General features: G+C 34.9%; 1 protein-coding gene across 4 annotated transcripts in view; it reads left to right on the forward strand.

Annotated features, from left to right (window-relative positions):
• The first annotated feature begins 1,618 nt into the window (after positions 1 to 1,618).
• Positions 1,619 to 23,893, forward strand: part of Ccdc158 (coiled-coil domain containing 158) — a 72,567-nt gene continuing 50,292 nt past the window's right edge. For 3 of the 4 annotated variants that reach the window (XM_077803490.1, XM_026413680.2, XM_026413682.2), the window contains exons 1-9: positions 1,619 to 1,688; positions 5,937 to 6,154; positions 10,293 to 10,402; positions 10,600 to 10,927; positions 11,272 to 11,348; positions 13,145 to 13,255; positions 14,154 to 14,268; positions 21,167 to 21,286; positions 23,337 to 23,534. In XM_077803490.1, coding sequence (XP_077659616.1) covers positions 1,619 to 1,688; positions 5,937 to 6,154; positions 10,293 to 10,402; positions 10,600 to 10,927; positions 11,272 to 11,348; positions 13,145 to 13,255; positions 14,154 to 14,268; positions 21,167 to 21,286; positions 23,337 to 23,534 — 1,347 coding nt within the window. Of the gene's footprint in view, positions 1,689 to 5,936; positions 6,155 to 10,292; positions 10,403 to 10,599; positions 10,928 to 11,271; positions 11,349 to 13,144; positions 13,256 to 14,153; positions 14,273 to 17,868; positions 17,910 to 21,166; positions 21,287 to 23,336; positions 23,535 to 23,893 lie in introns of those variants that run through there. The other variant, XM_026413683.1, reaches the window with a different exon arrangement.

Below are 23,893 nucleotides of genomic sequence, written 5' to 3' on the forward strand. Positions count from 1 at the left end.
TCTTCTTCAAAAAGAAAGAACAATTATCCTTGCACATGCTAGGCTAGCTATCTTACTACTGAGCTGCCTCCCAGCTCCATTTTTATTGACATAAATGTTTATGGCTAGGAATTTTCCTCTATTCCCTGTTTTAAATATATCTCTCAGATCTGATGTATAGTGTTTTTGCTATCATTTTTAAGAAATTCCTTAACTTCTGTTTATTTCCCTTGTTACACAGAATTGTTTAATAAAGAAGGCTTTTAAATTTTCAGATGAAAAGCCTTTTTGGTCTTGGTGTTTCATTTTCAATTTACAGTTTTATTGCATTGTAAACAGAGGATATCATTTGTAAAACATTTCTACTTTATGGAATTTAATGATCTTTTACTTGTGCCATAGAACATGGTTGATTTTTATGAATAAGTTCTGTGTGCAATTTAGATGAAAGCATATTCTTTATTATCAAAGTATAGTGTTTAGTATACTACTAAAAGCTGTACTGTAGTGATTATTTCATCTAAATGTTATATACCTATTTTGGTCCACTTGGCCTTTCTCATGCTGATTACACTTTCTAGTTCTTACTGCATCTTCTGTTAAAGAAGTATTTATCTAAGAGATTGCTATGTTATCTGATACAGAAATAGAAGTAGTATATCTTTATTGTGGGATGTGGCTTTTTGTGTGTGTGTGTGTGGTGCTGGAGATTGAACCCAGGGCCTTATGTATGTGAAGCAAGCACTCTACCAACTGAGTTATATCTTCAGCCCAGGGATGTGGCTTTTAATGTACTCTTTTTCTTATTGAATGCTCTTTGGCTTGAAGACTACTTGGTCTACTGTCAGAATTTTAACCATGCTTTCTTATTTTCATTTGCATGGCATATCTTTTTCAGTCCCTTTATTATTATTATTATTATTATTATTATTATTATTATTGTTAGACGTATTATTATTGTGTTTTAAGCATGCCTCTTGCACACAGGAAAGAGGTTTTTGGATTTGGTTTTTACTTCCACACAGTGATGAGAATCTCCAGGGCGTCTTGCTCTACCACTAAGCTGCATCCCCAGCCCTCATTTTTCATTTTGAAACAGAATCTTAAGTTTCCCAGGCTGGCCTCAAACTTGTGATCCTCCTGGCTCAGTCATTGGGATTATTATCATAAACTACCTTGCACAGTTCAATTTTTATTAGTGATTTCTAATTTGCTGATTTGTGATTCTTGCTAAGGAGACATTTTCTTCCGTTATTTAAACAACATAATTTTATGAGAGGCATAAAGGAAAAACTCTGCCACAAAGCACAGCACTAATTACCATAATAACTAAAGTATTTTTATTTTCAGGTTATCTGTAATAGCCCCCTGAGCCATTAAAAGCAATAATTTTTACAATAAGATTTTATTCACTTATTTTGGGTAATAATAAAGTATTTCTGAATAGGTAACTTTTTCTGGAGAAAAAATTATCACTGAATTTCAAGTATTAACAAAGTTTCTGTCCTATGAACTTTTTATTCTTAATACCTTATTAATAAAGATTGAATCCTTGGTCTTTTGTAGACAAGAACTAAAAGAACCAAACAGGGAAGCATTCATATTTCAAGATCTTTAGGAAGAGGTAGGAATAGTTAACATGGAATCAAAAACGTGTGAACCAAATAATGAAGATCTTTTACCAAGTAGTGGCATCGCATCCAATGGAGGTATGTACCCTTTATAAAACAAAGTAGGAAACAAATTTAGAATTTGTCTTCATAATATTCACTTAAGTTCCTACTTTTAGTATGTTTTGTTTTTAACTTCAGGGCACAGAACATAATCATGAATGTATACTATATTGTTTATAATTCTACTTTATATGGAGAAAATAGCTTAGTCTTTCAAATGAGCATATCTGTTTGTTAACATATGATTGATTACATTAAATTATCTTTTGCTTTAAAATTGTTTCTGTGGTGGGACACTTCAACCTCATCACATTTCACCATGCTTTCCCTAATGCCTTTTCTTCCTCCTATGTTTCTTTGTCTACTCCTCTAAGTTAGAATTTTCCATTATTTTGGCTCCTCTTCTCTCACCTGCTCCCACATTGAATCAAGCACCAAGTTCTGCTCTTCATATTCTCAGAGATGTCTTTTGAATTAATTCCCTTTACTACTCACTGGTTTAGGTTCCCATCACCTCTGCTTCAAATTATTTTAATCAAAAGGTAGCAGTAAAACAGACATAGGTGGAATAAATAAATGGAATTTAATACAGGGAATTGTTTACATAGAGATGGAAAGGGAAACATTCCAGAGATTAGCAACATTACTAGAGGCTGTGTCACCTCTTGGTTAAGACGATGACAAAAGGAGCATAGAACCTAGAGCTGGAACCACAAGAGAGCTGTGGAGGGAGGTAAGTCCTCCAGTAACTGCCAGAAACTCACCTGGGGCTGGGTGAGAAGGGAGCAAGACTTTGACCTCTCCCCTCCTCCTGCCTCTGTTGTGCCAGCACTTCCCATTGCAAGGCTACTGGGGAGGAAAAGGGGGAAAGAGAATGGACTGGGGAGCTATGGGGCAGATGACCTGCACAGTTCTGACTGCTTTCCTTCCTTTGTCTCTCACCTAACTCATATTTTTAGTATATTTAGAGTTTATTCTCAATTACAGGAATGCTGTTTTGCTGACCAGCTTAACAACTTTTATTTCAGCACCCTTATTTTGTAAAACTATCCTTCTCGGAATGTACATACCATCCTAAAATGCCTTTGTCACTCCCATGCTATTGTACCCATTCCTCCTGTCCACCTTCACTGGCTAACCTCCCGGCATAACTGCATCTCTCACACTGATCATGGACACTGGCACTTGGCCATGGGTTGTCTCTCCTTCCTTAGGTATATCATCATCTTGTAATATCATGGTACTCATGGGTGACCCATCCAAGATCTGAAACTCAGAGCTTCTTGACCTCTTCACTTTGTATCATCTTGACCTTTAGTCTAACCACCCATTTCCTAAGTTTGGATCTTATTACCAAGAACTGTTGGACAACCTCCTATCTTTCATCCCTCTCACTCCCTCATTCCTTGAAAGCTTCTATTTTTCTGCCTAATGAAGGTGTGGTTCTCAACCATAGCCCATGTCAAAATCACTTTTTGAGATTTTAAACATTTAAATGGGTTAGATTCGTACTTGAAACTAATTGAATAGATCTAGAGGGACTTAGGCATCACTGCTGTTTTTTGTTGTTGTTTTATAAAACTTTCTCTAGTGGTTCGGATTTACAGTGAAGATTGAGAATAACTGCTGTAGATTCTGCCATTTTCCCTAAATTACCACTCTTCCTATAAACTATTTCTTTTGTAACATCATTTTATGAATCATTTGCCAGTACACTTTCCCCTTTATTCTTCTGTTGCTCTTGCAGGAAAAACCCAAATCCTTATCAAACTGACTTGACTTCTCTATTTATGTACTAGGCTGCTGGAATATTTTCTTAGAGAAAGTACACAGAGAGATTTTCCACAAATTTCCAGCATTTATGGTCTCCTATCTCAGCTGGGTCCCTATGCCACTGAAAAACATTTCTTTTTCTAAAATTAATTAATTAATTTGTTATACATGACAGCAGAGTGCATTTCAATTCATAGTACGCATACGGAGCACAATTTTTCATTTCTCTAGTTGTACACAAAGTAGAGGAACACTATTTGTTGTTGGGGATGCAAATCAAGTCAAGATGGTGCCTGGCACTTTGCCAGGAGTGGTTTGTGAAGCAACACCAGCAAGCCATTAAGATGACGAAGATTCTTTATTGGCTGATTGCTGTATCTAGATGATGTTAATTGAAACAAGCTGTGTATAATCGGTTGGGTATATATACCTCTGCTGTCCTGCAATAAAGTGGCTCCCGCTGTTTCAATCTTCACAAATTGCTTGTCACCCCCAGGTTATTTTGCCCAGCCAGACTGCTGCAATTTGTGTCTTCATACATGTACCTAGGATAATGATGTCCATCTCCTTCTACTATCTTTCCTATACCCCTTCCCTCTCCCTTCCCCTCCCTCCTCTTTGCCCTATCCAAAGTTTCTCCATTCCTCCCATACTCCCCCCACCCACCCCAATTATAGATCAGCATTCATTTATCAGAGAAAACATCCAGCCTTTGGTTTGGGTGATTGGCTTATTTCACTTAGCATAATATTCTCCAACTCCATCTATTTACCTGCAAATACCATGGTATTATTCTCTTCTAATGCTGAGTAATATTCCATTGTGTATATATCCACAGTTTCTTTATCCTTTCATCTACTGAAGGGCATCTATGTTGGTTCCACATTTTAGCTATTGTGAATTGTGCTGTTATCAACATTGATGTGGTTGTATCACTGTAGTATGCTGTTTTTAAGTCCTTTGGATATCAACCAAGGAGTGGGATACCTGGGTCAAATGGTGGTTCCCATTCCAAGTTTTCTAAGGAATCGTCGTCATACTGTTTTCCAGATTGGTTGCACCAATTTGCAGTCCCACCAGCAATGTAAGGGTGTGCCTTTTGTCCCACATCCTTGCCAACAATTATTGTTGCTTGTTTTCTTAATAACTGCCATTCTGACTGGAGTGAGATGAAATCTTAGAATAATTTTGATTTGCATTTCTCTAATTGCTAGAGATGTTGAACATTTTTTCATATATTTGTTGACCAATTATATATCTTCTTCTGAGAAGTGTTTGTTCACTTCCTTAGCTCATTTATTGATTGGGTTATCTGGTTTTTTGGCATTAAGTTTTTTGTGTTCCTTATATATCCTGGAGATTAGTGCTCTATCTGACGTGCATGTGGTAACAATTTGCTTCCATTCTGTAGGCTCTCTGTTCACCTCACTGATTGTTTTTTTCTGAGAAGAAGCTTTCCAGTTCGAATCCATCCCATTTATTGACTCTTGATTTTATTTCCTGTGCTTTAGGAGTCTTGTTAAGGAAGTTGGGGGCCTAATCCAACATGATGAAGATCTGAGCTTACTTTTTTTCTATTAGGCACGGCATCTCTCGTCTAATTCCTAAGTCCTTGATCCACTTTGAGTTGAGTTTTGTGTGTGGTGAGAGATAGGGGCTTAATTTCATTTTGCTGCATATAGATTTCCAGTTTTCCCATCACCATTTTTTGAAGAGGCTGTCTTTTCTCTAGTACATGCTTTTGGCACCTTTGTCTAATATAAGATAATTGTAGTTTTGTGAATTAATCTCTGTGTCCTCTATTCTGTACCATTGGTCTACAAGTCTATTTTGGTGTCAGTACCATGCCATTTTTGTTACTATTGCTCTGTAGTATAGTTTAAGGTCTGGTATAGTGATGCCACCTCCTTCACTCTTTTTGCTAAGGATTGTTTTGGCTATTCTGGGTCTCTTATCTTTCCAGATAAATTTCATGATTGCTTTTTTTATGAGGAATGTCTTTTGATTGGAATTTCAGAGAAACATTTCTTATGATCTTAGTTACATCTGTTTTCAATTTTCTATAATATTTATTTCATAATTGGCCATTCCAGATGAAATCCAAATTCCTTGGCATGACCACAGGTCCTTCATGGTCTGTCCCACGTTTTCATTCTCATGTCTGACCACTACTTTCCTTCCCCCTGGAATATCCCATCTGTCCCAAGCCTCCTGGCCTATAATAGTGGTGCCCCCCACTGCCTGAAATGTCCTCTCTCCTCTCCTATCCTCCAGACTTGTTAGTTCTTGCCCACAAATACGCAGAGTCCTTCAGATCAAGTATCATTGGATCGCCCTCCTCCCTGTAGTCTGTTCCTCCTTTGTGCTGTGTTCATCTTTTTTAGAGCTCTTACTGTCTCTTTAGTATTTTTTCCATGAGGTCTCACTCCTTCAATAAGGGAAATCACCTAGCATAATATCTGCTGAAAAAGTTATTTGATGAAGTTAATTAATAAATTCTTTAATATTTAGGTTCTTCAAGCCCATTTTTTGTGTCATCAATTCGTGGTACAATAATTGAAAACACAGCTGCAACTGGGACTTTGACACAAATTCCTCTTTTCCCTAAATATGAAGTAGAACTTGATTCTCATAGAAAAATAGTTCCTTATCCTGGAAAGGAACACATTGAACGTGTTTTAGAAGAATATTCACATCAAGTCAAAGATTTGCAAAGAAGACTAAATGAAGTGAGTTGCATTTTTCTCTTCTAGTTCCTAATTATTTCAGGGACAGTAGGGAGGCATAGTGCCTTGGGAAAAATCTAAACTTCCTGGAATAAAAAATTAGCCATGGATCTCTTGGTTAAATTTTGATTTGATCTGTGCTTTCTATTTTGGTATTAAAATTTGTACTAATGAGGGCTGGGGATGTGGCTCAAGCGGTAGCGCGCTCGCCTGGCATGCGTGTGGCCCGGGTTCGATCCTCAGCACCACATACAAACAAAGATGTTGTATCCGCCAAGAACTGAAAAATAAATATTAAAAAACTCTCTCTCTCTCTCTCTCTCTGTCCACTCTCTTTAAAAAAATTTGTACTAATGAAAAGTGTACATATCTTTTTTTTGTTGTTGTTAATTTGTCACAATGCCTTGGTATCATGATTTAATTTTGAACACTTGAATGGCTCAATATGTTATAATTAATGACATTTATCTGTAATTATAATTAATAATTTGTTCAGGGCTGTTCTCCTTTCGTCATGATACCTGGTTTCCTTTTACAAAAGATGGTAGCAGGTACATTTTGAGATGTATATGTATACATGACAGCTAAATAAAGTTTAGAAGTTATTTGCTAAAAATTTCAAATGAACACTACATAGACAGTTGCATTTCAGGTCCTATAGTCTACAATCTAAAAGTCAAAATTTTTAACCACTATGTACATAGTTCTTTGTGATCTAACCTGTCCTCTGGCACCTGTCCTCTACTTGTACCCACTATCCCAGCAGTATCAAGCCACTTGCTCATCCTAAATGTATCATGCTATTCTAGACCTCCTCCATGCTTTTGCCCAGACCATATCCTCTTTTCTACCTTGTCTGCCTGGCAAATTCTTATTAACCATCAAGACAGCTCCGGCATGTCCTTTTCTAAAGCCTTTTCTCTAGACAGCTTTGGATGTGTTGACCTCTGTACAGTTATTGCATTTTATGCAAATGTTATAATATTTAATATACTTTATTAATCTTATTAACACATTGTTCCATGTCATCAGACTATATAAGCCCTTCTAGGGTAAAAAAACCCTGTATTTATTAAGTGCTGACAATTATGTACCCCTGTATTATATACAGAACATACAAAAATGAATAAGATAGGACTTATATTGAGTTTATAGTTTTGGAGGGAGCTGGTCAGGTAAACAAATAGTGACAATACCTTATGATAAATAAGCTAATGAAGATATATAGAGACAAAGGAAGCACAAAGGTTCTAGTGAGGAAATGAAATGGTGTCTCTATTTTGTGTTCATCTCCTGGGAAACTATGCAACACTTGATTGGCTTTCAATAAATATGAGTTAAATCAGTAAATAAATCAACAGGGCTGTTTGTATCATGTACCTCTTTTAGAACAGACATGATGCTAGGTACTGGATATATAAAGATGGAAAAGACATGATCACTTACATGTACACATTTATAGTCTTATGGCTGAGATAGTTAAAATAGAAAATGGTAACAGTGAGATCTGTCCTTCAATAATGGGTAAGCAGCAATGGTAAATCAATGGATACTTCACATTCTTTATCTTACTTGACTTTTCAGCATTGAACACAAGTAGGTGTTCTTTTCCTCCTTTATTTTTTTTTTCTTTTGGTACTGTGGATTGAACCTGGGACTTAGTGCATGCAAATAAGTACTCTACCAATGATCTATACTTTAATCCAGTATTCTTTTACTCTTGAAGTACTTTTTAAAGTTTTTAATCTTTGTTTTTTGTGCTGGAGATTGAACCCAGAGCCTTGTGCTTTGTAGCCATATTTTAAATTTCTAAGACTTCTTTCCCATTCATTTTTTTTTTGACATAGCATCATGCTCTTACATTGTAGTTGTAATATCTCTTTAATTTTTCTGCATATACAAGTTTTTGGAAGTGTTTTTCTGTTCCTTGCATTATCTATCTTTGTTTCCTCTTTTTATGGATGTTTGCTTTTTTAAACTTGGTCTGTGCTTTTTATTTTAGAATCAGTGTTCAGTGGCCTTTTTTTTTCCTGTTCAGATGATAAGGCAATAAAAAAGCTGATGGACAATTCTCTAAGGCAGAACTTGATGGCTTTGCTTTGGAATAATTAGGTGAGGCACCAGCTATTATACTAGGAGCCCACTCAGTGCCTGATTTTAGAAAGCTTGTGAATTTCTTTGTAGTTGAACACATTTATATTCAGGTGATGGTGAGTTGTGTTGTGGATGTTGGCTTGTGTTCTTTGTTTTAGGTTTTTTTTTTGTGTGTGTGTGGTGCTGGGGATTGAACCCAGGGCCTTGTACATGCAAGGGAAGCACCCTACCAACTGATCTACATCTTCAGCCCTGGCTTTTGTGTTCTTGCTGGGGAAATTTCAGGCAAGACAGGAAATGTAGTAAAAGTACAGAGAAGTTTATTAGGAAAGAAGGTACTTTCAAGAGGGAGGGAGAAGGGTTGGTAGTCTCTAAGAGAAAAGAATGATCACATTTGTTCTCCAGTTTTTTTTGGGGGGGGGTCTTAGAGAAGTTTCTAGAGATTTCTGCCCAGCTACCACCTTCCAACTTTTGAATGACTGTAGAATTGTAATAGATTTTAAGTCCTTAGACTTACCCACAGTTATCCAAACAAAAACCATGGAGGAAATTTTATCATTATAATGAGATTAAAATCATATGGTAAAGATCTAAAGACAACTCTTGATAAGGATCATAAATGTACTTCCTTCTGGGTAACTTATGTTCTCATCAGCAGGGAGGAATCTTAGAATCAAGAGTCTTGAGAAATATAGCTCTTCAGGTAACCAGGTGTTTGTTGAGGAATACAACCTATCCTGTTGACTTAAGCCAGAGTAGGGCCAGAGTGGCTTTAGGTAAATTGCTTTTCAAGAGAAAACATGAGCAATATCTAAGCTTTCTAGATGTCCTGAGGTGATGGTATCATAAAAAGTAGAGCTAATGAATTAGCCAACTTGTATATATTTTTTTTTAATCATTGATAGAAAAGATGCATCTTGAACATGGAATTGTTTTACCTCTGGGCAGTATCAGAACTTGTGCATTTGTCTGGCAACAGAGGGGCAGTCAAAAGCACACAGTGAAAGATGGGAGCAGGCACTCAAGAATTTATGTTTTGATGTGAGCCATTTATTATGTGCATCTTCTGGCTATATGATAGGAATACTTGAATTCAATGGGAACATGCATTCTTGCTAATATTTTAGAAGTAGAAATCTGATAATGAATCCTCTTAGAAACATGCTTGATGTATTCTGAGGGTTTTTTTGTCTCATTTTAAATAGAGCATTAAAGGAATGCATTATTTTAGTTGTAATTCTGCCTATATGTCTGTCTAGAGACCTGTTGCCATTTTTGTCTTTAGGGAAATTTTTGTCCCCAAAAAGGGTTACAATTTTTTTCTAACAGATTATGTTAACGTAGTGTATTCTTGGTTATCAAAAATATTCATATAGCTTTGGGATTTTGAATTGGTGACTCTTCATGATATGTGGGAAAGCACTATATACACTATGATCTCAATCACACAAATGGAATGTTGTATACATACATGTACAGCCTGGAGGGACAGGTCCAGCTAAGCTGCTTGTGACTGACTGGATGAGTTGGTTCTTTGCTTTTGTTTTTTTCTGTTTTCTACAATGCACACATTGACTTTTAAAAAATAAAATCTGTTTTAAAAACCTGAGAAGAAAGAGAGAGAGAGAGAGAAGGAAGGTAGGTAGGTGTGTCAGGCCAGAACATAGATAAAACGTATAAAAGTATCCCACTGACTCCATGTTCTCATCACTCATGTCTAACTGTTATTTAGCAAGTTGAAGGTAGGGTTTGACTTTTCTGTATATATAATTTCAACCAGTTCTCCTATTTTAAGGAACAAAACATTCCCATTTTCATTTTGAGCCAGAAGCCAGATTTATTTTAGATTTGTTGTAAAGTGGAGAATGGATGAAAAGAAGCCAAGCTTGAGACAGGAAAATTAGTTAAGATAATCTTATATAGAGAGAAATGATTAATTGGGCTCTGAATTACAATGGCAAGGGAAGGGCATACATACTATGCCATAGGAACTGTGTGCTGCTAATGGAATTTAATTTGTTGGTTTTTTTTTTTTTTTTACCCCCAGAGCAATGAATTGCATGAGAAACAAAAATTTTATTTAAGGCAGTCAGTCATTGATTTGCAAACAAAACTTCAAGAAATGCAAATGGAGAGAGACGCCATGGCTGACATCAGGTTGGGATATGTTACCTGAATTTTTGTGTAGTGCTGGGGATGGAACCCAGGGCCTTATGCATGCTAGATGAGCATTCTACCACTTAACTACACCCCAGCTCTGATTCTGTTTTATCCTTTGGAATAAAACTACTTGTGAGAATATGATATTTAATCTCATATTCAATATTACTTCTTTTCTTTCATTTATTTCACAGACGAAGGGAAAGTCAATCCCAGGAGGATTTAAGAAATCAGCTTCAAACTACAGTTCATGAACTTGAAGCTGCCAAAAGCCTTAAGGAGAACATGTTAAAAGACAGCAATGCACAAATAGAGCAGCTCAGGAAAATGATGCTGAGTCATGAAGGGGCGCTTCAAGAAATCCGATCAATCTTAGTTGACTTTGAAGAAGGCTCAGGCAAGAAAATCTATGAACACGACAGCATGTCTACTGTGCACTTCCGCAGCTTGGGCTCAGCTGTTAGTAAAATCCTAAGAGAATTAGACACAGAAATTTCTTATCTGAAAGGGAGGATATTTCCAGTAAGTGGTGAGAACACTCCTTCAACTTTTATGTTAAAATGCATTAAGAGAATAGTATTAGGCATGTATTTTTAAGGTTTTTAAAAGTAAGCCAAGTTCTCATTCTTGTTCTCTGGAATAATAGAAGCTACTTCCATAGTGATCTCTCTTACTAGGAAATTAATTTGCTTTCTCTGTATTGCTTCATGAAAGTAGATCCAAATTAAAAGATCTAGTAAAGTACAGGATTAGATTTACCTAATTTTAGTATTATTTGTATATGCGTCTCACCAAAGCATATCTTTAGCTGAAAAATCTCTAGATTTACCAGTACCTAAATCAGTGTCTCTTTTTTAAAAAACCAGGTGGAGGATCAGCTTGAAACATTGAAATCTGAATCACAGAACAAAATAGAGCTACTTCTTCAGCAACATCAAGATAGGTAGGTTTCTGTCTGAGGTCAGAAAGAAAATCCAAAATCTTAAAAGCTCTGAGACCCAGAAGGTTTTTGTAGGTTTGTGGCAAACTCATGTTAAAAGGTATTTTGGCACTTGTTAAAGCTTCAAAGAAGGCATTCAAGACAGTTGCAATAGTGTTTTTGCTCTAGGTAAGAAAGACTAAGCGCAATTCACAAACAACCAGCACAAGAGGAGGCTTATAAATAAGAACCAAGGGTCAGTGGATGGAAAATTATTAAAGGGAGACATCAAGTGTTGGGGCATTTTTGCTAATGGCAGGCCAAGGTCTTAGATATCTAGGCTGAGGGATGAAGAACCTGATCAGTTATCTAGAGTAGGAGGATATTAAAACTGGGCTGGGCCCCAAACAGGAATTTAGCTAACTAAGGTCAAGCCTAACTAAAGTATAGTAAAGGAGAGAATGTTTGTCAATAATTTGTCAGCAAAACTTGACCTAAGCTAATGTGGTTTATTTGTTTTTGTTTTTACAGGTAGATTGTTTTTTAATAAAGGAGTTAATTTTCTTTCAACCATATATAAAACAATAGCAATTAAAAACTTCATTTTCAAAAGTTAAATATTTACAAATGAACAAGTAACTATGCAAAATTTACATGAAAAAAATGGAAAGACAAGGATTTCCCAAAAGATAAAGGTGTAACCTTTCTTAGATGCTGATAAAAATACTGATTAGCCTTCAGTTCACATGCTCAGATTGAAGTCTTATGTGAGGATCCATGAAGAGAAAGACCAAGCATTTACAGCTATAAAAGTACTATCAATAGTTAATGTCATTTTTTATAGTCTATGATCCAGTGTGAATACTTATACACTTGATATTTTCATAATATACTTTGCTTTTAGCACTCTTCCCTTGATGTCACTATGTTTTATAATACACATATAATATATAATGCAATTCTGTTTTGTTGTTGTTGCTTCTAGGCTCAAGCAGGTTCCTGCCTTCATCTCTCAAGCAGCTAGAACTACAGGCACACACAAGAATGTACCCAGCTCAGTATTTATATAGTTCATTACCACTATGAAACCAAACAAATTCTGAATTCTAAAACCTAGCTGGCCCCTGCAGGATTCAGATAAAGAATTCTGGATTTGTTATAAAAAGAATAGCATGTACAAAGATGAAGCAAAATACTAAATGTGAACGTTGACTTCTTCGTATTTACCCTGAAGAATTAAAGTCATCTTACTATAGTGATACATGCATACCCATGTTTATGCAGCACAACTGACAATAACCAAACTATGGAAACTATCCATCAGTGAATGAATGGATAAAGAAATTGTGGCATAGAAAACAGTGGAGTTTATTCAGCCATAAAGAAAAATACAGTTATGGCATTTGCAGGAAAATAGATGGAACTAGAGACCATCATGTTAAGTGAAATAAGTCAAACTTAGAAAGTTAAGGAGCATATGTTTTCTCTCATATGTGGAAGCTAGAGAGTAAAAAAGAAAATAGGTGGTGATGGATCTCCTAAAAGTCAAAGGGAGATCAGGAAAGGAAAGGGACCAAGAGGTTGTTGATAAGCAGGGAGGGAGGGGGGAAATGCTGGGGAGTAATATTGGCCAAATTATATCATTATACTGTGTGCTATATAAATATGTAACAACAAATCCCATCAATATGTACAACTATAATGCACCAATAAAAATGTGGAAAAAAATTGGAGAATGTTGAAAATCATTAATTTTTGAAGTAATTCATTGTCAGGTGAATCTTCTGTATCAAATAACAATCACCACATTTTTTCTATAGGATTGAGCAGTTGATAAGTGAACATGAAGTTGAAATCACAGCACTTACTGAGAAAGCCAGCAGTGCTCGAAGCCAAGCCAATAGTATCCAGAGTCAACTGGAAATCATTCAGTATGTGTCCTCATGGTTCAAAATTAATAATCATTCATCTTCATTTTACAAATAATATGCTAATTAATACCCTGTTCTAAGATCTTTTAAAAATTGCTTACTAATTGATTCCACAAGTGAAACTTTTCTAACACTCAAGTGAACAGAAAAATGACAATATAAACGATAATATAATCTGACAATATAAGAAATATTATTGCTAGTATTTGGACCTGTTGGAATTCCTGTTATTTTAAAAAAAAAATTTCAGTTTATTTACTTACTTATTTTTGGATTACTGGGATTGAACCTGTCGGGACCTCATACATGCTAGGTAAACACTCTATCATTGAGCTATATCCCCAGCTCTTGGCTGTATTAATATTTCAACAATAGGGTAAAGTAAATTATACCACATATATATAATTATATAAATAAATAATTATAAGTAAAAACTAAATAAATAATTATAGTTTTATTTGCATATATATGTTTATTTTATAAATATATATGAATGTGTAAATATATATGTTTATTAAACTAATTTGAGATAGTATGTTTTGTATAGATAGTTTCAAATATACAAAAACAGGAAAAAAATAGTGTAGTAAACTCATACACTCATTCAGCTTTGGCAATTTATAGTTTTGAGCTGAAACTTTTCTTTCTTTATTTTTTTTTTTTGTGCTAGGGTTCAAACCCAGGGTCTTATGTATGCTAATTATGCACTTTAGCATTGAGTTATGTCCTCAGTCCTGAGCTAAAGCATTTGAGAAGCAATTTTATATAACAAAAACAATTAGCCTAATAATGCCACATGAAATAATTAGTGGTAGCGTCTAAATGACAGGGTACCCTAGGTATCACACTGATTCTTAGTTTTCTCTTTGCACTTATATTCCTTCTTAACCCTTTGTAGAGAACAAGCAAGAAACCAAAATTCAATGTATATGCGTCAGCTCAGTGAACTGGAATCTACTGTTTCTCAGCTGCGTTCTGAATTAAGGGAAGCCAGAAGGATGTATGAAGACAAAGTAAGTTTAGGTTTTGCTTTTCTACTTCTAGGGACAAAAATCAATAATATATTTTTAATAGTTTACTTGAAAATAGGAATCAGAATAATAACTTCAAACTAAAATCAATTTGTGAGATGGAATAAGAAGGTGATAAATTATATGTTAAATTATAAACATTTTTTATTTAAATTGCACACATTAATTCATTATTAGAAAAAACATTTTGCCCACTTCAAGTAAGTTTCTAAAAAACAAATTCAGGGGCAGGGGATGTAGTTCAGTCGTAGAGTTGCTTGCCTACTATGCATGAGGCTCCGAGTTTAATCCCCAGCAACATGAAAATAAATAGATAAATAATTTAAAAATAGGGCCATCTTAATTATTCTTACAAGGTTTAGCTTTAGTAAATACTTCAAAACCAACTGGTCTACTACCTCTCACACTCAATATTTGGGGGGCCTACCTCCTTTCTTACTTTTAAACTCTTAGTAATTATTGTTTGGTTAGCAAACTGAACTTCAAGGTTAATTAAACTAATTAAATAAAATAATGATTAATTAGGAAAATAAATCTTCATCTCTTAACATGTAATTCCTATTAAGGCCAGATATTAACTGATATTTCATATTCTGCTTCTGTTCTTTTTTTTACATACCTAAAGGGAAGTTATTCAATATCATTATCAACCACTTATTCAGAGTTTACATCTTTGTTAGTTTCAATAATTTTTAAAACCTTAAAAAACAAGCAAAGAACTGTCATTCAGAAGAGCTCATGTTCTTTATTCCCTGTGAGAAGGGTTACCATCATTGATGTTTGATTGTAATGGTCTCAGTTTATGCCTGCTATCCCAGTGTCTTGTAATTGCTAGCTTTCATCTCCTAAGTGTCCCAGTTTGGAAAATAAATCTATCTTTAGTATTCCTGCACATAAGAGATCCTGATATAGTCATGCAGAGACAATTTAGGTATAGTTCTAACCATTACATTTAGTTAGTTTCTCAACATCTAAGCTATTGGGAGTGATGAGTAGAAGAAATAGGTATAGAGAAGTCAGGCTGGGGTTGTGGCTCAGCAGTAGAGCACTCACCTAGCAGCCTAGCATGTGCAAGGCCCTAGGTTCAATCCTTGGTACCCACATAAAAAATAAAAATAAAAAAAAAATAAAAGTAAAGGTATTGTGTCCAACTACAACTAAAAAATAAATATTTAAAAAAGGGGAAGTCACCCGACTCCTTTTATAAAGTGAAATCAGTTCTGTAGGTAACATTATGGGGGGAAAAGGCTCTGCTTAGGAAGAATTGAATATCTGGCAGCACTAATCTTTCCAGACCATTGACCTTTGGGTAATTTTAATTTCCAGTGGCACTCCCATACTGGCCACAGGAGGGGGCTGTTTTTCCTTGTATCAAGCTTAAAAATTAGACCTTGACCTTTAACTTCTGTGGTAAAAACTAAGACTGGAAAATTTAGCAGTAAAGAGTAACATGAAATTGTATAATCTCAGTAATAGATTTAGATTCTCTACAGTTGTATCTTTCAGATGTTTTTAATCACTTCTCATAGGAAGAACTATAATTCATTTTATGACCCAATACAAACCCAAGCAACTGAACCAATTTTATAAAACAATATTTACCCTATTACATGTGAGTCAGTTTCTCTTCTCAGATGCTAATTTGAAGCTCATTAAAATGTTCTAATGATTTACTGATGGGTTGAAGTTTGAATGAAACTGTCTCTTTTATAAACCTCCTTGCATAGCTCTTAGCCTAAATCCTTGTGGCAGGGTCATTTCAATTACTACCACTTCCAAGCTACCCTGAGAGACTAAGAAGCAAAAGCCCAGAGAGGAGCATTTATTCTTTCTGGCTCCTCTGAGGTCTCCTTTTTGTGTTCTAGTTTCTTTTCTCAGGACAAGCTTTTTGCCTGATGCTTGATAGCAGGAATACTCACCCTAATCTGGATAGACTAAGTCTACACAGAGGGCATGACCTCACCCTTCAGAGCATAGAACACAAGGATGGTCATGATTTCAGTACATCATGGTCTGGGAGGATGCTGTATTGTTTGGGTCTAGTGGAGGTTGGCACATTGGCATAAGTAGTAGCTAATAATCTGACAGTGAGAGAGGATGATTACATTACATCCAGTACAATAACTGATACTCAAGACTACACAAACCATTTTGAAAAGACTATTAATAATTTAATGACAGATTAAACCCTTTGAAAAGTCACAAAGTGCCAAATAGAGCTCGACTTATGTTTTCTTACATAACTTATAATGCTGTAGCTTTCCATTATAGCCTTGTTTGGAAAAATTAAACCATCATATATAAACCTCACCTATTATTTGCTAATTTACATTTGCTCTGACATATAGTATCATGTTGATCAACTGTAAATCAGGACATGGTGGAAAATTTTAATAAATACTAAATATTCATCCTAGGAATACAAAAAAAGTTCCTGAGTTTTTATAAGCATTTATCTTTGACATTGTAGAAGCACAAACATCAGAGGAAGTACTGCAGACTTTTTACATGGGGTCATATAGATAAAAACATTAGAATCATTGTCTTAGCTTGCTCTAATATAAACAATGGATCACCAAAAATTTTGACAGTCTTACATAGTAAACAGTTAATAGAAATAGGAGGGCTTATTGGCTTAACCAGTTTTAACTGAGATCACTGAGATGTTGCTAATACAACATAGTGGACTTTATAGAGCCAGTACCTGGTTAATAGTTAACTAGGCTGTATTAATAGTAACTCTCTTTCATTTTGTCAGGGAACACTAAGAGATAATTATCGGCCATGTTAATATAGAGTTAAATATACTTTGGCCTGAAATGGCATTAGTACATAGTATAGGTGGGCAAGGAAAATCAAGCAAGTTAACAAAATGAATTTCATTTTGGAGCCACGAAAATTCTATTATTATGAAATGTTTTGTTATAATAAATACAGAATTGAAAAAGCAAATTCTTCTACTTTATTTTATTTTCATATGCTTTGACTTTATATTGCCTAAACCTATGAAAACATTAAAGTCTATTTTCTGCTGCTTTGGTGCATATTTAGTATATACTAACCAAAGAACAATAAGAAAAAAAGGATCAGAGAAAATAGTATATAAAAGCTGTAATAATTAAAAGTGAAATTTGTGTGAAAAAAACTATAAGGTGTTGACATTGTACATAATCCTACTTTATCAAAGGCAATGTTTTTTCATGACATCAGAGTCCTCCATTTAAAATAAAAAAGCATTGGTCTGGGGACATGGCTCAGTGGCAGAGCAAGTATATGGCATATGCAAGGCCCTGGATTACATCCCCAGCACCCAAAATGATGATGATGATGATAGTTGTAATTGTAAAATAAAGTGTTAACTTTTTTAAAAAATGAATGGTACAATAGAGCTGAACAAAACTAGAATTCCTAAATTAAGAGAAAACTCATTCAGGAGGGTAATGTTTCTCCGCAGATTCACAAATTATTTTCATATTGTAAAAATAGAAATTATGTTACAAAGAAAATTTTAGATGTAGTTTTTGGAGCTGACATAAGTGTTTTGCTGTAATGCTGTTTTCTATTCTTCTCTTTCCATTTTAGGAGAACCTCCAGAATTCCCCTTTTCGAATTTGGACCAGTAGAAGCTGTCACTATTGGCTCTGTAGATTTGGCTTTACTTTTTAACTTTCGCTTTTTGACAACAAAAATATCTCATGATCTTGATTCTAAGTTTATTTTTCTAATTTTGAAAGCAGTTGGGGCTGAATTTCATTCATACTTAAAAAGTGAAGATTTAGTAGCACTGGCTGGAGCAGGAAGATTCTGTGCAAATGCTTTGCATAGTTCTGCCAATGCACCTTCATGCTGACCTGCATTATTCCTCACTATGCAGTGCCTGTGTTTTTGGGTTTTTTTAGCACAGAAAAAAATCAAAGCAAAACAAAACAAAAACACCATTTAAATAATTTTACATGATTTGATATGATTGGTAATATCTCTAAAATCAATGCAAAGATTAGAATGAAATTCCAATACTCATTGTTCAGTGATTCAAACCAAAAAGTGGATTCATAGATGGTAAAAGGGAAAACCAGTGCTGCTAACTAAAAAGAAAAGAAAAAATAAAACAAATAAAACCAAAAAACAAAAAAAAAAAAACCAAACTTTTATTGCATCTCAGATATCAGTATGTTTCTGGATATTCTAAAAGGCATTTCTTTGTAGTATTTTTTCAGCTGTTTGTATCAGCTTAGCTGCTACTTCAATGGTTTTCCCTTTCACTGTCTATTTATCTTTTTAATTAATTAATTTATATAAATATTTTTATTCTTAAAAAGTGAAAGGTAAAAGCAGAGCTATAGCAGCTGAGTCAGTACTGACAGCTACAAAACTATGTTCCTGCAGGGGTCTGGAGGAACTTCTGATATTTAATGAAAAGATGGAAAGATAAGATGTGGCCCATTCTTGCCTTCTTTCCCTCCCTCATTTCCTCCCTTCCTCTAATTTTGGTCTCATAGATTTTATCATCAAGTTTGAAGTTATAAAATGGTCATGCAGCCTTTTTTAAAAAAGTAAAAACAGACCAAAGAAAGTAAATTTTAATTTGAACTTGTAAAGCACACATTGCCCAAGGACAGAAACAGTTTATGCCAAGCTAGGAGTAGAAAATATGTGCTTTAGTCACATGATTAACTCACATTAAAAGTATTGAATTTATAGCTCAAAAGACAAGTGGAAAATAAAGAACTTCAAATGATATTATTATTCTTGTGTAAAAAGTATTAGAAACAGAACTGAAAGGAACATGAGATCATCTGGACTTTCTTTTCAAATTATATGTGAAAAAACTTGAGATAGAGAAGTTATGTGACAGAGGATGAGAACCTAAGGTGTTTTGACTCTTAATGTGATCTTAACTGCCTCTTGGATCATGTTTGTTTGTCCATATCTTGCCAGGGAAATATGGTAACTGTGTGATAGGACAAGTTTGTGGTTCTTTGCGAAAATATTCTTTTTGTTATTATTTTGTGGTGTTGGGCATTGAACCAAGGGCCTCATACATGCTAGGCCAGTTTTTAACCACTGAGCTATATCTCAGCCAAACCTAAATCTTAATATCTTTACCAACTGTGTGCTGGTCTTCCCTACTAATGATAAAATTGAAGAGATGATGTTAACTGGTATTATTCATTCATTGTTTTCTCAAGAAGTTACTTATGCTATGGAGTTATGCTTTTGAGACTAAGTGTGTGTGTGTGTGTGTGTGTGTGTGTGTGTGTGTGTGAACTATATATGTCTTCAAAGGATTATAAGAGTAAAAAGTAACTTTTTTGTGTGTGGTGCTGAGAATTGAACTCAGGGCTCTACCATTGAGCTACATCCCCAGCCCCGAGTACTTCTTTATGGGATTATTAGAGTCTAGGTACATATTTTAATCAATAGTATTTTATCTGTACCTCATCTTGTGAAATACATTTTTATATATGATATATAATCAATGTAACATCAGTTTAAAAATATATTCAATGTAATATTAAATCTGTATCCTGATCCCTGTAGGCTATAATATACTACAGGTAAATATAAAACTGTTTGATAGTCTTATATACATGTTAATATGTTTATAGAAATATACCATATGTATTCATGCTTATTATGTATCAAATAAATGGTTGCAAAAATATGTATATATAATGTTTTTGAATGTATGTTCAGTTAATAAATGCAAGTAAAAATAAACTAGAAAGTCATCCAAAAAAGTTTGTGTTGGTCATATGTTCTCTAGATAGAGAGTTTTAAGCATAGTTCATTATCTCAAACTAAGTTTCATTCTTGACATAGTAGATTTGGAAGTCTAATGAATAGATGCTTTAGAAGTAGGAAGAAATACAGAACGCTTATACAGATATGAAAGATTTCTTATCACAAGAAAGTAGATAGTAAAATAATATTGTGGATATATCATTGCTAGAGGTCAGGTATGCTATCTAACAATAAGTATCAATATATTTTCATTATTTTAATATTTTATTATCTAAGTTGTGGTATGTGTGGCTCATTTAAAATCCAAATCTTGAGTCTCCTAGTCAGATAATCGGCTTAGATGATGCTGTATGCTACGCCCAGAAGTTCAGAGCTTTAGAAACATTATTAATAGTCAGGCAGCCTCTGTCCTCCATTGAGGTAATACAAGCTGAGGACTTGAGGAAATAAAATGTTTGGTGCCCCTTTGTTTGCTACCAGTGGTACAATGGAATAAATTTTTCTCTCTACTAAATAGATCAAACAGCTACCCTGACTGTGAGAAAAAAAATATATGCATATTACAATCTTTAAAACTGGTACCATTAACCCCATTTTATAGTTGAAGAGAATGAGGATTAAAATGGTTAAATCAATTTTTAACTGTAATAAAATATATATATTTGGCCAAACTTTCAAAATATGGTAACTATATAATGATGACAATAGCTATAATATCTATCATTCATTATTTTATTTTCAGTGTTTTTTAGTATTGAAACTGATATTCTAAAACAAAATAGCTCTTGTAAGTATAATACAGTTCATTTGTGTAGCAACCAGCATGCTATCTGTACCACAGCAAGCTTCCTTAAATACCAAATTACAGAACATATCTTGACAGAACATAAAGTCTGAGTAGTATGAATACGAGAGGAGTATTATAGATAATGCCCAAACCAAACAGTACCAAATATTTTGTCTTATCTGATTTTCCTGATTAATTCTGCATAAATCCTAAACTTAGAAAACTTTGAAAAACTTATCACAATAAACTTATATTTGCCCTCAACATAATGCTGTTTGCTTTCCAAAGATCATGTTTGTTTTTTATGACTCACTGGCATAGTCAGACTGATTTATGTTCTTCTTTTAGATAGAAGATCTGGAGAAGCAATTAGTCCTTGCCAACTCTGAGCTCACTGAAGCACGTACAGAACGGGATCAGTTCAGTCAGGAATCTGGAAATTTGGATGATCAACTTCAAAAGCTATTGGTAAGATTATGCTCTAAAATATGAATAAGATTGATTCTGGGAAATTTTTCCTCAAAATATCTTTAAAAACTAGTTTTCTTTATAAAATCATAAATTTTACAAAATATTGTACACACATAATAGACTATCAGATCACATGTTGTATGTAAAACAATGTTCTGTGTACTTTAATTTTTTTTAAGCAGAGCTATTATTGTGTAGGGAAATAGGGATCTTCAAGCAGCCAGTCTTTTTCATTTATTTATTTTTAGTTGTCAATGGACCTTTATTTAATTAATTTATTTATATGTGGTGCTGAGAATTGACCCAGTGCTTCACCCATGCCAGGCAAGCACTCTACCACTGAGCCACAGCCCCAACCCACCAGCCACAGTCTTTTAATTAGAACTGTATTCTACTAAGTTGAAGTAGTATTAAGTGTTCATTTTAAAAGTAAATATCAAACATATACAAATTTTGTCTGTAGAAATTTTGAATGGATGTTCAGAGAGAGGGGATTTTTAGAAAAAGAAACTGGCAGTAGGATTGTGATAGTAGTGAAGCAGTCTATCTGTTAGAGGTACTGTAGGTTGAACTATCTAGGAAAGGAAATGTCCCAGGCTCCTTTGTGTGGTATCAGTGGTACAGCAGAATAAATTTCTCTCCCTGTCAAGCCCCATGCTAGGGCATCATGCTCTGCTGGCAAAGCCATCATCCTTTCTGCACTGACAGGGGTGATAGACTGTGGAACTGACAAATGTGTGCCAGGAACACTACACTGTGGGAGAATCCTGTTGGATGTTTCCTAATGCTCCCCTATCTTGGAGAATGCTGGGCGTGGTCACACATGCCTGTAATTCCAGTGACTCCTCAGCAGGCAGAAGGATCACAAGTTGAGATCAGCCTCAACAACTTAGCAATGCCCTCAGAAACTTGGCAAGACCCTCTCTACTCAGTCTTCCCCCCAAATTGCATATGCCCCCTCCCTGTTTTTTCTTCCTCATCTTTGTATCTCCAAGGTGTTCTCAAATTCTAACTCAGATCTTTCTGAAACATTTCTATTCCTTTAGTGAAATTCTCTCTGATATAACTTATTTGTCTATAATGAAAATCACTTCTTTTTGAGTGTTTATGTGTCTGTCATCTTCCTTTTGGGTGATAAATCCTTTGCAGTGTGCCTTTGTTCCTCATATTCAGTATAGATATTTGGAAACAGTAAACACTCACTGTGTATTTTTCTTTTTTTCTTTTTTTAAAGAGAGAGAGAGTTTTTTAATATTTATTTTTTAGTTTTTGGTGGACACAACATCTTTATTTTATTTTTTTTTTATGTGGTGCTGAGGATCGAACCCAGCCGCGCATGCCACGCGAGCGCGCTACGGCTTAAGCCACATCCCTAGCCCCCACTGTGTATTTTTCTGAGTGACTGAAAAGAGGTCATTCTATTCACAGTCCAGATGCTCTATTCTGCCATATTCTTTAATATTTTGAGCATTTCTTTATTGCAGGAGCACACTTGATGTGAAATAATCAAGTTTTGTTATAAAATTCAAGACTAAAACACAGGATGACTTTTAAAATCTATTGTAATTTCCTTTGCAGTATATATTATTTGAAGTCTACTTCCTTGAAATCAATTTGTAATGCTATTTTTTTTATGTGTTTGTGTGGTGCTGGATATTGAATCCAAGGCCACAAGCATGCTAAACACAGAGCTCTTCCAGTGAGCTACACCCATAGCCCTTGTAATGCCAAATATTTTAGGTAAGCAAAACATTAACTTATTTTTTGAGAAAATAATCACACTTGATCAAGCTATTAAAAAGGAATCAGATTCCAAAGATCAAATGTTTTTCAAATGATATAACTCCAAAAACAAAAGAGTTACATTTTAATTATTTAATACCAGGTAGAGGAGGGGAGAACATGCATTCTTATTTCTTTGGTTGTGTGTGTGTGTTTGTCTGCCTGTCTATGGTACTGGGGACTGAACCCAGAGCCTCCCACATACTGGGCAAATGTTCTGCCACTGAGCTATATCTCCAACCCAGCACATTCCTCACTCTTTTAGGCAGACCTGCACAAGAGGGAGAAGGAGCTGAGTCTGGAGAAGGAGCAGAACAAACGGCTGTGGGACCGAGACACGGGCAATAGCATCACCATTGACCACCTTCGTCGTGAGCTGGATGACAGGAACATGGAGGTGCAGCGCCTGGAGGCCCTGCTCAAGGCCATGAAGAGCGAGTGTCAGGGCCAGATGGAGCGGCAGGTCAGAGCATTCAAGCTGTGCCCCACCAGGTGGTCTCTGCTGGGGGAAGAATGTATTTTATGTCTACTGGTGCAGTTTTCTTCTTTTATAAATGGGCCTAAAATAGCTCTAAAATAAAACTATGGATTCTATGAGCAATTTTTAAAAACCTGGTATTTATTTCCATATTTTGACCACTTGTCAAATATGTTAGACTTTATCTCCTTTGTATATTGGTGAAAAATTGAACTCCATTACAACTACCTTTTTATTTTCACCAAGAAATTGGTAACCTAATAATTACTTAACTTCTACTACAGAAAAGCTCAAGCTATCAGGAAATATTGAGGACTAGCAGGGTTGAAGGTTTACAACAGATT

This window comes from Urocitellus parryii, chromosome 10, assembly GCF_045843805.1.
Source record: "Urocitellus parryii isolate mUroPar1 chromosome 10, mUroPar1.hap1, whole genome shotgun sequence".
In the NCBI taxonomy this organism is placed as follows: domain Eukaryota; kingdom Metazoa; phylum Chordata; class Mammalia; order Rodentia; family Sciuridae; genus Urocitellus; species Urocitellus parryii.